The sequence below is a fragment of the Perissodus microlepis genome, chromosome 13 (assembly GCF_051167445.1).
Source record: "Perissodus microlepis isolate ML-2025 ecotype Zambia chromosome 13, ASM5116744v1, whole genome shotgun sequence".
Classification (NCBI taxonomy): domain Eukaryota; kingdom Metazoa; phylum Chordata; class Actinopteri; order Cichliformes; family Cichlidae; genus Perissodus; species Perissodus microlepis.
In genome coordinates, this window is record NC_140473.1 from 21,990,191 (window position 1) to 22,007,495 (window position 17,305).

Sequence of the window (17,305 nt, forward strand, 5' to 3'; positions counted from 1 at the left end):
GGATTTTAACGTTTCTAAATGCCAGTAGATATTGCATCAATTATTCAACTGAGGAACTCATGATATTGGCCTTCTCTTTTTTTCCTCTGATAGACAATGAGCGACTTCGACTACCTGAAGCTGCTGGGAAAGGGAACCTTTGGTAAAGTGATTCTTGTCCGGGAAAAGGCCAGCGGGAAATACTACGCCATGAAAATCCTTAAAAAAGAAGTCATCATAGCCAAGGTGAGTCTGGAAAATACATCAAGTATGTATTTTCAGTTGCGTCCATTAATTTGAATATTTTATCTTTTACTGTACTTTTGATTCTGAGTAGTGTCAGATGTCAGTATCGGTTGTTTTTATTGTACTGCTGCAGCACTGTTCAGCTGTCCTCTTTCTTAGTGGTTTAAGTGGACTGATAATGGTTTTCATTGCATGTTGTCTGAACAGGATGAAGTGGCTCACACACTCACAGAGAGCAGAGTACTAAAAAACACCAGGCACCCCTTTCTAACTGTAAGTACCTCGTACACACTAAACACAACTGGTTTAAATTTATAGATCTTTACATATGGACCGTGTCCTGACATCTGTGTGCACACAGCTTATTGATCCTCCACATACCTGAGTCTTCTGAGGCCAATTACGATTTAGACGCCACATTGTTGTACTTTAACAGCTGCATCTGTTAGCTTTGATGTACACATTCACACATTAGCTGCTCCACACATATATGCATGTTCACACACAGACACACACACACACACACACTATCGAAAGAGCAATTACAGTTCACATCTCAGTTTAGCCCCGTCACACCTGCAGCCACAAAGAGACTTCAACCAACTGTTCTTTTGTTTAGCAGATTTCTCCCTCAAAAGAGAAAGTGAACACACAGACACACAGACACCTACTTGCTTTGAATAAACAAATAGAGGCATAAACAGTTTAAAGCTTAGGCCGATCACGTTGTGCTCCTCCTGCTGTTCTAGCTAGAACGGCAAGACTTCCTGCTGTGTATGAAATCGTTCACTCACCCACTTCACTGTTCACTTACAGGGAGTGCATACGAAAACAGGCAGATTGTTTGTGTTTTTTAAGCCAAATGAAGAAGGAGCATTCCATATTACCTCTCCTGTACAACCAGTTAGGCCTGAAATGTTATATTACATATATATTCTGAGATTATTTTATTTTAATTAATGCAAGGCTGATGATTTCAGTGCCTCGGTGAATGATTTCTGTTATATAAATTGTTTGTGTGTGTGTGGTTTTTGTTTCAGTCTCTAAAATACTCATTCCAGACTAAAGACCGCCTCTGTTTCGTCATGGAGTATGTGAATGGAGGAGAGGTAAGAGACACACACATTTGTGATGGATGTGCTGTGTGTGGTTTCTCATCTTTGTGTTACTACTTTAAAGAGCCGGTTAAACCACATTTCCACCACAATAACTGTTGGCGAGTTACTTTCTCACAGTAACTGTCTTATGGTATGTAAACAGATACATTCCTGGATCTGTTATCTTAATTTTCATTTCAGTTTTTATACATCAGGGTTGTTACAAGTGTTTTAAATCATATTTAATCACTCTCCAGATGCCAGTGTTCAGCCAAACTAAAAGAGACTGGATTTAAATTGTAAATTAGTTGTTTTTGTGATTATTATTATTTCAAAGACAATTTCCTAAACAGTTTTTTGGGTTCATAAATGTCTCACAGATGAATACAGAATATGTTGTAATTGTATGTGCAAAGCTGCAGCAGCAGTGCCGGGAATGATCGGTTGAACGTGCAAACACTGAAGAAGTGGCTAAAGTTTTGCTTTTGGATTGCTTTCTAACACGGTTAATTTTCCAACCAACTGGCTTCTCACTTGCCTTCTCGCCTCTCTTTTCTGTACTCTCCTTCTCCTGCGTGCGTCTATTTATGAACACACCTATGGGGAGGACACAGCCAGAATGACAGTCTGAGATGAAATGAGTTTGGATTCCCCCACTTTTCCATTTCTCAGATTTTTAATCGGGCCGTTTTTGCAATCTTGGTTCATTCCCTTAGTGTAACTGTCACCTGCTCCCCTCCCAGCTAGTTAAGCAGTTCAGCCAGCACCAGGCCTGAGCAGAACTCACACACACACACAAACACACACACACTTACCCTGAGAACACAAGCACAGACACACACAAAAGGCACACATACTTAGACAAACACACGCAGCAAATTTTTACCTCAACGGACAAATTGTGACCACACATGCCTCACACACACCACACACACACACACACACACACACCAAACCCATTACAAACCTGCCACAGTCACAGCTGCCAGTACACTGATGAAGGCCCACCTGTCGTGTTACCCCCTCTCACCACAGCTTCAACACATACACACACACATGCACACACTTGCACACAAACAGACACCATTTGAGCAAGGTGGTCTGTGAGGATCACTCCAGTGGCCATTATGCAAACCTCCCTGAACAATTAATGGGGAGATATGTGCCCTTTGGCCTCATGGGTAATTTGTACGACTCGACTGTTGCGGCACAGCAGGCTGATGTCAGTTTGGTGCCACATGTGTAGCTGTGTGACAGTGAGAACTTGACAACTGACAGCGAAGGAGAAAGTAAGTGAGGAAGGGAATTTGAGGTGAGCCATTTAAAAGGAAGACAGAAGAGGTCAAACCACGGGGGGGGGGGGGGGGGGGGGGTGTACTCTTTAAAGTATGAAAATAAGCCTTGTGCCAAAAACAGAGAACGGTGGATATGAGAATGGAGCAAATGAAGACGGAGGCTCAGGGGGCAAGGCCAGTTAGGCCACTAATGAGTACTGCACCGTAGGCAGTCGGGGGGCTGTTGGCGACAGCGGCAGTCGGCCTGTCTTTAACTAGACTGGTGTATTGATTAAACCCTTGATTTGGCCCCCATCGCCGAACTCCACGCCAGCACCGTGCCAACCTAGCCCAGAGGGTAACGTGGAAGAGGTATGCGTGTCTGTGTATGTGTAGTGAGAAGGGGGTGTGGAGGGGGGGGCCACTAGATGAGGCGCCAGCTGCCGAGCGCCTCCACCCGCCGTCCTCTGAGACCCCCCCCACACACATGCACCCCTCACACACACACACACACGCGCACACACACCCCACTCACCCTCCCCTCCGCTATCTATCATCTCAATATGGTGCGGGCAGCCAGTTTGTGTTGTGCTAATTTCCTCCAATAAATCAGTAATTATTGCTGTGCCGTCCCTGCTGTCTCTCCCCCTTCTCTCTCCCCCGCCCTCTCTCTGTTCTCTCCCTCTCACCCGCTCTTCCCTTCTCGTCCTTCCTCCTTTTCCCGCAGCTGTTTTTCCATTTGTCCAGAGAACGGGTGTTCTCAGAGGAGCGCACGCGCTTCTACGGCGCAGAGATTGTTTCGGCTCTCGACTACCTGCATTCAGCCAAGATTGTGTACCGGGACCTCAAGGTAAACAGAAACAGGGAGGAAAAGCAGGCTGGGGGCATGGAAGAGAGTGATCAGATATTTTAGGGAAAACTTCTTTTGTTTTTGCCCCCCTCCCACCTCTTGTGTTTCGGTGTCCCTCCCCGTCCAGGCGAAGACGAGTGGCTCAGGATGTGTAGTAATTAAAGAGATGGACAGGGACAAACTCACACAGACATAAAGCAGCAAAGAATTGCAGGAGGCAGGGAGAGAGGGAAGGAGAGAGGTGCTGATGCCACAGAGGTAGATGGCTCCGTCTGAGTGCCTGCCTGGCAGCCTTGGCCCCAGCCCCACTCGCAGCAGCCAAGAAAACAGAAAGGAGAAAAAGCAGACGGAGAGTGAGAAAAACACTTCAGCCATTAAAATTAAAAGGTTGAGTGGCTCCACTACATGCCTGAAGTTTATTTCCCCTTTCAACTTGGTGTTTGTGTGTCTGAGTGTGTGTACTGCCACACTCTGGAGTAATACAATACAGCTTACTCGTCCCTCACTGCTGTCCTCTTCAAAGTGATAACAAGTTTGACTCCACAGTGCACAAAAAGTGTTCAGCCAGTTAATAAAGTGTCACATAATGACAAAGAGATTTTGCTTTCCTTCCAGTTGGAAAACTTAATGCTGGATAAAGATGGCCATATCAAAATCACAGATTTTGGGCTCTGCAAGGAGGGCATCACTGATGCTGCTACCATGAAGACCTTCTGTGGTACACCAGAGTACCTTGCACCTGAGGTAATGTTTTTTTTTTTTTTAAATGTGTGTATATACATTTATGTTTTTTGTCATCAGAGGGTGAATGTGAGGTGCCTGCACTGCACTGCGATGCGGTAAATAAGCACACATCCTTGGTATTTGCACCTGGATGTATGCACATCTGTAATCTTGTACAGGAAAGGAGAAGCTTTTTTCTTTGATCTTCACTAATTGATCACTCACGCGTGTACCCCACGTGTGAAATTTGAAGTGTAACATGATGTGTGGTGTCAGAGAATTTGATGCATTTGTTGCTTAACTTTTTCATTAAAATTCTGTTTTTATTTATAGATAAGAAGAAGAAGAGATGAGAAGCAGTTAAAGAAATTGCTAATATGTCACAGGGCACATTCCTGAGAGTTGTACTGTATAGTAGTTCTGGGCACCATGTAAAAACCATACACTGTCAGGACAATGTACGTGTAAGATATTTTTAGAGGTGCAGGATATAGAGCTCAGCCTGTTTCCACATGCGACATTGATTCAGCACAGTCATCATGAACATGTTAGGTGTTCAAAGGCCAAAAAGCAAAGGATTCAAACCACCAGATCCATGAAGGAGCGTCCACTTTTTAAACAGATTTATATAATTGATCAACAAGAGAAATCTCAGTGACTGTATGTTATGTTCCGTAAACTGAGCAGATTGACTTAGGCCTCGTAGTACATAAAAGCATCTGTGGCATCCACAGGCGGCCTATCCATTAGGCAGCTTTTCTGCAGTGCTCAGGGTTCCACCAGGAAGGCCCCTGTGAACTGTGAGACTCATGTTGCCCACTGCACAGTTTCTGTTTATCTAACAACAGCCCTGGCTGATTAATTTAACTACCGGAATTATTACTGAGCTTTGATAAATGGGTGCCTGCAGGGTAGGTTCATGAAGAACCTGTAGGAGCCACACATACAGTATCCTTTACTGCATTACAAAAATCCATTGTTAATAGCAAAATGTATTTCTAAGTATTGAAACACAATGAAAGAGAGGTCATTCTGTGTTTCGTTATCATGAATTATCTTATTGTTTCATTTATGTGTCTGGTTGAGGCGGAGCTAATGCGCTCAGTACACTTGAATCACAAAGTGATGATCCAGAGACTCTTTCCCGACCCGTTACCCATAACACTCATGAGGGTGTTAGGAGTCTTCTTATAGTGGAATTTATGTATGTACAGTTTCATTTGCAAATTTCACAGGCAAACAATTTCCATAATATCAGGGTGAACAGTAAATATGCAGTTTTTGCGTGCGAAGCAGGGTGTTGGTTGAATTGGAAAAGGGCAAAGCACGGTTCCTCTCACACACACACACAAAAACACACACAAACACACAGCGCTACGATCTTGTAATCATTTTTTTCAACCATCCGCTGTCCAGTCATCAGCTCTGCCTCACTCGAAGGCCAGCAGATCAACTGCAGAGAGTGTTGCACGACTGTGGGTGGTGGAAGCAGAGCGATGGTGATGTGGAGATGAAGGCAGGAGGGGAGAGGCATAGTATATATCCCACTCAAAAAAGTATGGAGGACAATTTGGCGCAGCATTTTGTGCTTTTTTTTTTTTTAGTCCCTTCCTTTGCGTGCCAAAAGCTGATTGGAGGCTGTTGGTTATTTTTCACAGGATGTGCGTCTGTGTGTATTTATGTGTGTGTGCGCGCGCGCGCGCGCGTGTGTGCGCGCTGTGTGCGCGCTGTGTGTGTGTGATTGCAGTAGAAAGTGCAGGCTAAAGCGAGGCAGATGGCGGCAGATGGGCGAGGTTGGAGGAAGGTGCTCGGAAAAAACCTGGAAATCTACACCACCGCCGCCGCCACTCGCCCGCCCGCAAGCTCTGCTCGCCCGCCCGCGTGTAAAAATAACACAGTTTGCTCGGAGCCAAGTTACAGAGATGCAAAGTAGCCGGGATAAAAAAGAGAAAGGGGGGATGGGGGTTGAAGACAGAGGAAGATGAGAAGGGAGAGAAAATATTTCAGGGTTACAGGAGTGAAATTCAGACAGTTCCTGTGTTTGCCGTCAGTGGAAAGGGCAGATAAGAAGTGAATAAAGAGGGTTTCTGTCTGCTGCGTGCCTGAAGAACACACAAACAGATACTGCAGCAACGCAACGCTGAATAATTCTTCATCCAAACTCGTAAAGAATTAGATTGAAGTGTTATCGTTTGTTTCAAGGGAAGTCAACAATTTAAAAAAAAGATTAATGTAAGATTAATAAAGAATAAGCAGTGTAAGATCCTCGCAAAGGGATGGAACGGGATCAGAGAAAACACATGGAGAGTGTTTTTTTCCTTTTCTTTTTTGTGCGTTTGACACATTTCTTTGTGGCAAATTTGAAAGTGTTAAAGGGAATGGATTTGGGCCTTTTCCATTTATTTGTATGTGTTTGTTTTTATTTTGTTTGTATGTTGTATATGTTGGGTATTATTGCGACTCCTTTTCTATTGTAAATGTTTCAGAAACATAGCGGCACAGTCAGCGTATTTGAAAATGTTAGCACAGTGACAGCACAAATTCATTTCCAAGTGATGACACTTTGGAGATGGAAGGCCTCTGTCTGATACCCACAATATGGGATAGTATGTTTACAGTATATGAACTGTGTATGTGGATGTGTGTTTGTGTTTCCTGCTGGGTATCTGGGCTGGTACAGCCTCAGGCTGTGTGTGCCCATCCCGTCCCATCTAGCCATGTCCAGGCTGCCAAAGCCCTCATCCCGCGACAGCTAGCTGCCACATGGCTGCCACTATAGGGACCAGGACAGGACAGGACCTTCTCCATCACTGCTGCTTTAAATCGCTCTCCTCTCCTCCTTCTCTTCTTCGCATCCTCTCCTCCTCTTCCTCGCCTCCTTCTTTCCTCCTCTCCTCTCCTCTCCTCTCCTCCTTCTTTCCTCTCCTCTCCTCTCCTCTCAATTTGTCCTATTTGTTTCTTCCTGTCTTGTCCTATTTATTTGCCCTGCCTCTTTTTAAATTATACACATAACCACACATGCCATAAACACACACACACGCATACACACTCCAGTGCCTCCATGCCTCGGGCTGTGGGGCATCATTCTGGCTCTGTGTGGATTAATCTGCTCCCTGCCTGCAACCGAGCTGCCACCACTTTCTTTAGTCCCAGGACACACGGACACACCATTACACACACTGTTACAGACACTGACAAGCACATACATATACATGCCTAACTGGACACGTTGATTAGTTTGCATTTCTGTACCTTTTTTGTACAAAGATGCAAAATCAGCCTTGTAAGCTGCTCTGAATTTCATAAACTGTTCCCTGTGTGTGTCTGTGTGTGTGTGTGTGTGTGTGTGTGTGTGTGTGTGTGTGTCCTCGAGCTGCAGGAACTGAAACAACACCAAACATCTCACACTCAAAACTTTATGAATTTGATGAGGATGGATAAATATTCCATCTGCTGTGTGTGTGCATGTGTGTGTCTTGCAGTCTCCCAGCAGTCTAAGCCAGTGTTATCCCTCCAGCCGTACCAGTCAGTAATATATCTGGAGCTGGCGGTGTGTTTCATTCCCCCAGCTCTTCTCTGCAGCTGCCAACTGGGTGACCAGCTTAATTCTCACCCAAACACACATTCACACATAAAATAGCACTCATAAGTCTCTTATTCACTTCCACGTACTGTACATGTTGACTTGCACACATTGAAGCAGTCCGCCTGCATCATTAGCAGTTTAGTGTCAAGTGCATGAGCTCAGTCAGTTAATGACCAGCTTTCCGTGGTATTGAACTGCTGTAGAAACTCACAGGCAGCTGTTTGGTGTGTTCTTCGTATTCTTTTTTTTTTTCTTCCCTGCGTGGTGCACTGTGACATTTGAATTCAGCCGTCTTATCTAATTGTAGAGCTGGAAAGAAACTGCCAAGTAAAAATGTATTCAAAATAAGCATATTGCATATTTTCTGCCTGCCTTCACGGCATTTTAGGCTGTGGTTACTTTAAATGACAGCAACTCTGTTTAGGATTTAAAATGCAGAAATATGCTAAATAAAACTAGATTTTGCTTCCTCGAGTTTCCTCATACAGTTGATTATATCACATCCGTAACATTGAACTGATACATTTAGAGTGGTATGGTTTCATTTTCGACACTGTTTTCACCTTTTGACACTGCTAATGAGGCCTATGTGAACATCAAAGCACAATTTGCAATTAGTATGCATCAACGGTTTTTTGTTGTTGTTTTTTAAAGTTTATTAAAAGTTTTGATATGTGACCCTGTTTTCTGTTTAATATGAGCCAGTTATGTATTTATGACACCTGTCCTCCCAGCATCTGCCACACAATGTCTGGTGTTAGTTCAGAGTGGAGTATATGTTTTTAAATATTATGATATTATTAAATTCACTGTGTAATTGTTTCATGTCATTTTAAATAGTGGCAGTACAAACAGGCCTTTTGTGAACGTTTTAGTCTCTGTTAGCGTGTGCTCATGTCCACCCTGACTGGTCCATTATTAACAGTGAGTGAGATGTTGTTATTATTGGCGAGATGTACAACATATGCTGTTCTGGCTGCTCTCCAGCCCTGTCTGTTTGTCAGTCACACGCACATACACACACACACGTGCAACACATGCACACACTTGTACTCATCATGTTAATAAGCTTATTATGTTAATGAGGGCCTCAACAGCACCTGAAATACCTCTCTTCTTGTTCCTGCCTCCTTCTCTTCTCCTTCTCCCTTCCAGAGGTTTGCAGAGCGGAACATGAGGGGATGAAAGAGAGGAAAACGAGTGAGGGAAGGCATGATTAGAGGATGGAGAAGGCAGGATAAGACAGGATGGAGAGGACAGTGCAAGGAAGGCAGGAAGCGATGAAGAGTAGGAAGGCGGCCCAAACGCGAGATTTAGATATAAAAGTGACTTACTAAACAGTACAATTTTCCTTAAAACACACACAAATAGACACGAAACACAGCAGTTTACCATGCAGTACTTGTGCCACCCAGCTTGGAGGTTGGTGTGGCCCTGACTTGGACTGGAGGCTGTTCCTGCCTTTTCCATCCAGGGACATTCTTGTCTGTCACTGCCAGGAGAGCTTAGTGTGCCAGGGAGAACTGGCAGCAACCGGGGGGGCATCTGGTAGGCCACGCCAACACGCTGACTTTCCTACTGTAACAGGAGCCTCTGAAGACCTGCCATCCCATAATATTTGCCTCTGTACGTGGCTGTGTATTGAGAGAGGTGGGGGCTGTCGTCTACACCTTAGTCCTTGATAACTGTGCAGCAACTTCTGTTCATCTCAGACAACTTTTTGGTTTTATTCATCCCTGGAGCCTAATGGCATATTGACTGTCCTTTGGTGCCGTTCCTCGCTCATCTGTTTATTCAATGGATACCTTAAGCAGTCAATATTGTCCAATAAAATAAATGCAGACGTTCACTAGAAAAAGCAGATGCCCAATAAAACTAATGGTCCCATTTTAAAAGACAGAAATTTCGTATCTTTGTGTATGCTCCTCAGGTCCTGGAGGACAATGACTACGGTCGAGCGGTGGACTGGTGGGGTCTGGGTGTTGTGACGTACGAGATGATGTGCGGTCGCCTGCCTTTCTACAACCAAGACCACGAGAAGCTGTTTGAGCTCATCCTCATGGAGGACATCAAGTTCCCGCGCACTCTGTCAGCTGACGCAAAGTCCCTGCTGTCTGGCCTGCTCTTCAAAGATCCGAACAAACGGTGTGTGTCGAAGCTTTTTTTTTTTTTTTTCTTTTCTTACTTTCACATGAAATCAAATTTATTCAGTAATGTGAAGCAGGACCTCTGTTAGAAATACTATTTTGATGTCAAATAAATCTCTTTATTCGTATCACCATGTCAGCGAAATTTAAATTTTTACTTTGTATCACCAATATGGCCCGGTACTGACTTAATACAAGATATTAACAGATCTGGTGAATTGACAACCACCGGCAAAAGTGGGAAAAGTTGGGAAGATGATTCATATTTGTGCCCTTTGTGTAAAGTTATTTTTCAGTTACTACCTTCAGACACACAGAGGAGACTAACTAGTTATTTTGCTATATAAACAAAAAACACCCACTACTTTTAGTGTACAGCCACTAATCATACAAATATAGAGATGTGCTGATTCTTACTGATGTTTTAATGGGCAAAGCCTTTCATTCTGTAGATCACTGATTAGCCACCATTTGTCGATATAGCAGCAGTAAGAGACGCCATATAGAAAATTGTAGAAATCTTTCTTACATTCTGTTCACGCTGTGCTGTTCATTTCTTACTGCTTTTGTCACTTCTGCTTCTAACAATCCTGTCTTCACCTGTCCTCTGCCCTAGGCTCGGAGGAGGGCCAGATGATGCTAAAGAAATAATGAGACACAGTTTTTTCTCTGGTATTGACTGGCAGGATGTCTACGATAAAAAGGTATAGTTTGCATGTCTAATTAAACATAATAGGACTGTAGAAAATAATGTATTCAACTTATTAAGACAGGCAGCTGTAAAGAGCACAGTGTTACAGAGATGTGTGACTTTGTATCCTGTGCATGTTTCTCTCATATAACACCATCAAGTGAGAGTCAGGTGGCATCACTTAAGCAGCTAAACAGGTGTCAAGCCTCCTCATTTGACTTTTTTTAAAAAGTTGTTTTGTTCTGTTACAGAGTTTAGTAGAGTCCAGTGATTCAAAAGCATAAAAGACCTCCTTGAAATTATTCAGTTGGTTTAACTACTATTTATAGGGTTTTATGGTAATGATGTAAAGACAAGACACTCTGGATCTGAGGCTCGGATGTTAACTATGAATAATAACTGTGGTGAAAGGAGGATTTTGGTGGATTTATTTCTTCTTCTTCCTGGCCTTTTTTTTCCTGACTTTTAGTTACTGGAATTTTTATGTCTGTCAGCCTGGAACAACAACAACGACCACTGCTGTTATTTACAATCTGATGTGATTTCTTCGCATCTCTGTCCCAGCTCGTTCCTCCGTTCAAGCCTCAGGTGACGTCGGAGACAGACACCAGATACTTTGATGAGGAGTTCACAGCTCAGACCATCACAATCACCCCACCAGAGAAATGTGAGTGTCTCCTGCCTCTTTCTTTTCCACACGCGCATACGAACAAATAAGTCAAGAATAAAATTTGACTAAATCACAATTTTTTTTTACAAAGCTGCAGATATTGTCCTTGGACATAATGGTGAAATAAACAAACACGCCATTCTCTGTTGTCGGGTGTTTAATACGTGTCAGGATTTCTGTAAAATGTTAGTGGTGAAATTACAGCGTTTACTCAAACAGATGACTGTTTCACACTGTGGAACAAACACCTTTGTCTGTTTATTCGAGTGTCTCTGTGTTAGTCCTCCGGCCACATGCAGCTCTTCAGGGCTTCTGGGATACAGATCGTGCTTTTAAAATCATTTAACGCTGTATTATACATGACGGGAACTGATGTGAGGTTCCACTTGTTTGTAGGTCACATGTTAGTAGAATGAAACTGGCACATCAGAAACTTACTTTTTAATTGTTTAACTCGACAGTAACAGAGAAGATGATCAGATGAGAGAGAGAAGTTGTATATTTCCTGATTGATGTCATGTATTAATACAAATGAACTGTGTTATATAGTAAATGCTTTAAAAATGACCTCTGAATCTATACTTTTCATATTTTTTTCTTAGTCGATGAGGATGGGATGGACTGTCTGGACAATGAGAGACGACCACACTTCCCGCAGTTCTCGTACTCTGCCAGCGGTCGGGAATGAACTGTCCATCACAGTGACATCATCACAGCTGGTCTCTGAGGCCATCACTGTGGGCGCAAAGAGACCCACAGCTTTGGACCAACCCAGAACAACCATGACTTGAAGGATTTTTGCCCTTTTCCTCTTCCTCGTTATCTGTTTTTCACCTCTCCAGTGTGCTTCTTTTCTCTCTCTCTTTTTTTAAATTCTCCCCAATCCCTCCTTAGAAAAAACCTTCAGGCGAAATTACGGTCTAATCCTGCACTGCAACCCCAGGTGATCCGAACTGTGATGTGATCAGTTGTTATGTAATGACCCTTTAATGATGGGAGCACCTCCGGTGGCCTGCTGTGCTTTGACGTGTGTCGGGCCTGCCAAACTCTAAAAATGAACATCTCTGATGCACTTAGACAACAGCTGATGCATTTCTAAGGAGACGTTTTTGTGGCTTCTTTATCCGTGGGACGGAAACACTCAAATCATTCAAAACCCAAACTGCCATTACCAGTTGTATCTCAGGCTTTTGCAGACAGGTCAGATTTGAAATCCTCAGTTACATAATTCTGGGATTTATTGAGGCTGCCTGGCATCGAGGAAGCAGTTGTCACCAGTGAGCAGAATCCTACACACCTCATGTTGTCGAGCAGGATTTGACTCAGGTTTTGCTCAGTGCAAGTCATTATCATCGTTGCTGCTATTTCAACTACTACAACAACTATTACAGGTACTGCTGTTCCTACTGCTCTTATACTATTACTGCTACTACTAAAACCCGGTGCTACAATACTGGCTAAATGCTGCTGATCATTATACAAGCGCCAGCAAAACATGAACCACACTTATGCTTATACAGCTGCAGAACAGCTGCTGCTCCTGATGCACAGCTCTTACACATCAGCTCTGTAGATCAAACGCGTGTCGTGTGTGTCTGTGTGCGTGTTTAAGGTCCAGTTATGGGTTTGTGTTTTAAGATCGCATCTCAAAGCACAGCAGTTCAGAAGGATGTGACTCTCAAACCATGAGCTTTACTACATAACCTACAGTGCAGTGCAAGACGGTCGATGCATATATTACTGTAGAGGTGAAAACAGCTGGTTTGAATGTTCCCCCCAATTTTTTTTCTTTTTTAGTTTTCAATCCCGCTGAGTTTAAATCTCTGAAAGGGAACACAAAAGCAAAACGGTACTTTTGTTTCGACGATGGAAAGCTTTACTGTGACGCATCGTTATAGCGGCTGTTGGATCCATGTGGCTGTACCTCTGTGTCTATGTGCAGGAAAGGGAACCTGAAGAAAGGAGCAGATTCAGCACAGAGCAAAAAAAAAAAAAGTCTGAGATGGCAGGGTGAGTGCAGCGATGAGAAAAAAAATCAGGAAAGATGTGAAATATTTATAATGTGATAAGGAGCCGTGAGGTAACAGGTATAAAAAGTATATATGTTTCGTGAGGAGGTACACGTCAACTGTTATGGGTTTACAAGAATCACAGCAATGGTTATAATATATATATGTTTTATTTATTGTTCTACTCATCAGTTTTATATTTAACTTTTTCTATTGTTATTACATTATTCTAGAAAGAAATATATTGTTATTTCTTAGGGCTGAGAGGGGAAAAAAAGCACCTCAAGAAACAAAAATGGCTGAAGAATGTAGGAGGGAAAGCAGATAGCCTTCCTGCTCCATTTTTTTTTTTTGTTTTAATGTTTTCGTGTTGTTTTGTGACCAAAATGTGACAGCCCAGAGGTGACAGGACATATTAAAGACAGATGACGAAAGTTTGGGAGAAACATCTAGGAATCTGCATAATTATCTCAATGAGATGTCAGATATGAAGACTAGTAGATGTTGCTCATATTTATTCTTATTACAGGTGTGTGTCGGTGATGGTTGAGGCACAGTCGGGTGAGAAAGACAAAGTGGAAGTTGAGCAGAAGGATAACAAGTGCAGCACAAAAGGCTGAATGCAAGGCTTTAGCTGTAAGTGTTTTGAGGAGAGGTGAGTTAGTACTCGGTTAAGAAATGTATGTTTGAAGGCGAGTCGTCGTGTTCCTGTTGGTTCTTTGGATGTTTAGAAGATCAAGTTTATTTAAAGATCAGGTCCTTACCACTAAACCATCCCCGCACTCTTCTGTCTATAACGTGCGCCGTCATTTCTCCCTTGTGGACTTTTCTTTGTTTCCAGTCGTCACGTTGTCGTATGTCTTCCAGTCTGACCAACAAGATTTGAAAGTCCCCTCAAAGTCACTGTCTTCAAATGGCCGGTAAGCCTTACGGTTTAGCTCAGAACAAGTCAAAGACGTTGACACCCAGCATTTCTGAGACAAAAATATATATATCGCCAGATGTGAGGTAATATATTTTTAAAATTTTAAAATAGCGACATGTTCATCTTGTGGGGGAGATGTCACCTTCAGTGTCAGGATGACGGATTAAAAGAGTACCAGGGGATTTGCTCTTATTAGCCGTGGAAAACTGTATTCCACTTTATTTATTTGAATGTTTTTATCTTTATTGATGGATAACTTGAATTTATTTTCTATTTAATTTATTTAATGTTGTTTTGGCGTTTAGCAGTAAGGGGATGTAGCTGTGTTTCAACACTTTGTGCTAGAAATAAATGTCTCCTTTTTTTTTTTTTTCCCCATTTCCTGATATACAACAAATTACCTGTTTTTCCGCTGCTCTGAAGTCCATATGCTTTACTGTTGCACATCCATTAAACCGCTACTAGGCGCTTTATGGCAGAAAGTATAAAAGGATGGCGCTGGCCTGCAAGCTGTAGTCCTCCTCTGTCCGCTTCACCAGTCCTGAGTCAAAGTGGCACTCAGAACTCTTATGAAAAATACTGCTCTGTGATCGATTGAGCCTGTCTGGCACGGCTGAAGCGAAATGAGTACAAATCCCACCCAGCTGGCACCCTCGACAGGCTCAAGCAAACGCTCCCCAAGTATTTGGAAGGATTTCAGCTTTGATTTGACCCAGGTCTGCGAGCGACTGAGGAGTTCTAGCTGCATGTGCACGCTTAACGCCAAAAATCATTAGAAACCAGAGTTCATAAAATATCGCTTTGTAGCTTCGGCCATAGCACTTTCAACACCCATCACTTTTTATACGACTCAGAGGAGTCTGGTTCAGCTTTGTTTTAAAGGAAGACTTTTAGCTTGTTTTTTATGTTTGTAAGGAAATGAGGATTTTTCAAAACACATCTCCCCCTCCATCTACAACCACTAGCTTTGATGTTGCTCTGATGTTGAGAGTTGGCGAGACTGGATGAAGTGTGTCGCATGCTGAGACGAGTTAGAGCGGCCTGTGAACTGGGCTCAGTTGGAATTTTTAGTAAATTGGTCAGTGTTTGTTTAAAAAAACAAATCCACTGATCAGCCGTGGCACTGATGTCCCAGATTCCTGCTCTGATTCGCAAAGTTTTTTTCAACAGTAAGCCGCCAACTCTCCCACACTCCATCCTCGATGGATACAGGTCCACGTAGTGACAGCAATGATATCAGAGTCTGACTGTGGGGTCAGAGAGCCTAAAAAAAGAAGGAAGGGTTTCCTCTGACTTTTAATAGGGGGGAAGGTAACGCTTTGTAACACACTTTGTCAGTGTGGAACAGCAAATCAGTCGTGGACACGTGGCTCAGTTCTTAAACTGAATGCAGAAATTCATTGTTCCTCACAGCTTTACTGGTGACCTCAACAGTTTGAGATTTGATGCCGCGCTGATGGTGTTTGTACACCTATCACACAACACATAAGACCCCACTCGTGTTTCAGACATATGTAAAATTCTTTCAAGAACCGACCTCTTCCATTGTTAATGAACCCATCAGCTCTAAATGGCAAACCGCTCTCCGCCAGGTGATCAGTAAACGGCTCGAGTGTTTGGAAGGTGAAAGTGTTCGACCTCGTGTCTGCGGCAGATTCCCCCTCCCCTCTCTCTGGTACTAGACCGCTATCATCACATTTAACATAAACAAGCATGAGATGCATTTATTTATAAACGGCAAACAAAAAAAACAAAACAGCAAACATGTACAAATATTACACAGTATAACTGGGTTTTGATGCCATGTCCATCCACTGTAGCTTTACAGTTGCATGAGACATTTGCGGACAGCTTCCAGCTGTTCGGCAGAGTGGGCCGCGTTTTCCCGAGTCGCTGCGCGGCCGAGGTCGTCGTCGCTCTTGTCGAAGGCACAGAGATGGCGTAGACTCTGACACGGCATCGGGGAAACTCTGGAGAGCTTCACAGAAAAGCGGATCAAACTGCCTTTTTCTGTGCTCCGTGCAGATGCAGAGCTGCTGGCCAGTGAGCCCGCCACGATGTGAAAACAACAAATTACCATCAACATGAAGCTGGTTTTTTTACTCTGTACATCCTTAGTATTTTTACACATAAAATGTATATGATAGGGATGCACATTATTTTCCTTCTTACAGACAGCTTCAATAAAGCACTATGTCAATCTGCTGCCATCGTGTCGACTTTTTGTTCGCTTTGTGGACCGCCCCGAAGTTTCAGCTCAGTCTAAACAGAGCAAAAAAACAATGTTCACTAAAAACTCACAAAATGAGTGTTGGGCCTTGCACACATCATAACAATCTTTAATACAAATCAAGTCTATGTCCAGTATGGCAGAGGTTTACAGAGGCACTTTATGCTCAAAGTTACCCAGCAAATAAAATCCTGTAATGGAAGTAAAGTTTGGATTAGGATCTTTACAGTTTTTAATCCAGGACACTTCCTATTGGACATCATGTTAGCATTTCTATATAAAGAAGTAGTACTTCAGAAAGCTCATTAGTGGACTGAGCTTTTATTTATTAAAATGGATTCTAAAGGGGGAGGAAAAAAAAAACATACTTTGAATACTCACTTGACCTATCAATCATAATTACACTCAGTCATGAGACAAAAAAATGCCACAAAAAACCCAGTTACATGAACACAATCCACATTAATATCCTCTAAGTAAACAACAGTTTGTTTTCCTGTTGACAAACAAACAGAACATCGTGATCCACGGAGCGATGAAGGGAAACCGGCGAGACAGACTCATGTGGACAGAGTCTCAGTTCGTCTCATGTTCGGCAGCTTGAAAGACAAACACACAACACATAGTGAGAAGTGTATGTGAACACACACAGAGGCGCGCACAAACACACCCTGTGATAATGAATCACAGCAGAATACAGACAACATGTTTTTCAGCAAATCCAGAACCAGACAGAATCATTAGTCACGAAGGGACAAATGTCTTCTTACTGGTTTTTATTCTTGGTAAACTGACAACTCTTAGCGTGCTCCCAGAGAGAAAAGACACGACTACAAATTCATTTAGTATCAGAACAGTGAGTCACACACAATCACACA

At 42.9% G+C, this 17,305-nt stretch overlaps 2 protein-coding genes across 7 annotated transcripts in view; one reads left to right on the forward strand and one right to left on the reverse strand.

The window, feature by feature from the left end:
• Positions 1-16,402, forward strand: part of akt3a (AKT serine/threonine kinase 3a) — a 56,301-nt gene extending 39,899 nt beyond the window's left edge. For all 4 annotated transcript variants that reach the window (XM_084947762.1, XM_084947764.1, XM_084947765.1 and 1 more), the window contains 9 exons: positions 94-225; positions 433-498; positions 1,266-1,334; positions 3,324-3,446; positions 4,062-4,190; positions 9,686-9,900; positions 10,519-10,606; positions 11,158-11,260; positions 11,866-16,402. In XM_084947762.1, the coding sequence (XP_084803888.1) occupies positions 94-225; positions 433-498; positions 1,266-1,334; positions 3,324-3,446; positions 4,062-4,190; positions 9,686-9,900; positions 10,519-10,606; positions 11,158-11,260; positions 11,866-11,951 (1,011 nt within the window). In that variant the 3' untranslated portion in view covers positions 11,952-16,402. The remainder of the gene's footprint in view (positions 1-93; positions 226-432; positions 499-1,265; positions 1,335-3,323; positions 3,447-4,061; positions 4,191-9,685; positions 9,901-10,518; positions 10,607-11,157; positions 11,261-11,865) is intronic.
• sdccag8 (SHH signaling and ciliogenesis regulator sdccag8) overlaps positions 15,895-17,305 on the reverse strand; it is a 62,260-nt gene continuing 60,849 nt past the window's right edge. For all 3 annotated transcript variants that reach the window (XM_084947760.1, XM_084947757.1, XM_084947759.1), the window contains exon 18: positions 15,895-17,026. In XM_084947760.1, the coding sequence (XP_084803886.1) occupies positions 16,988-17,026 (39 nt within the window). In that variant the 3' untranslated portion in view covers positions 15,895-16,987. The remainder of the gene's footprint in view (positions 17,027-17,305) is intronic.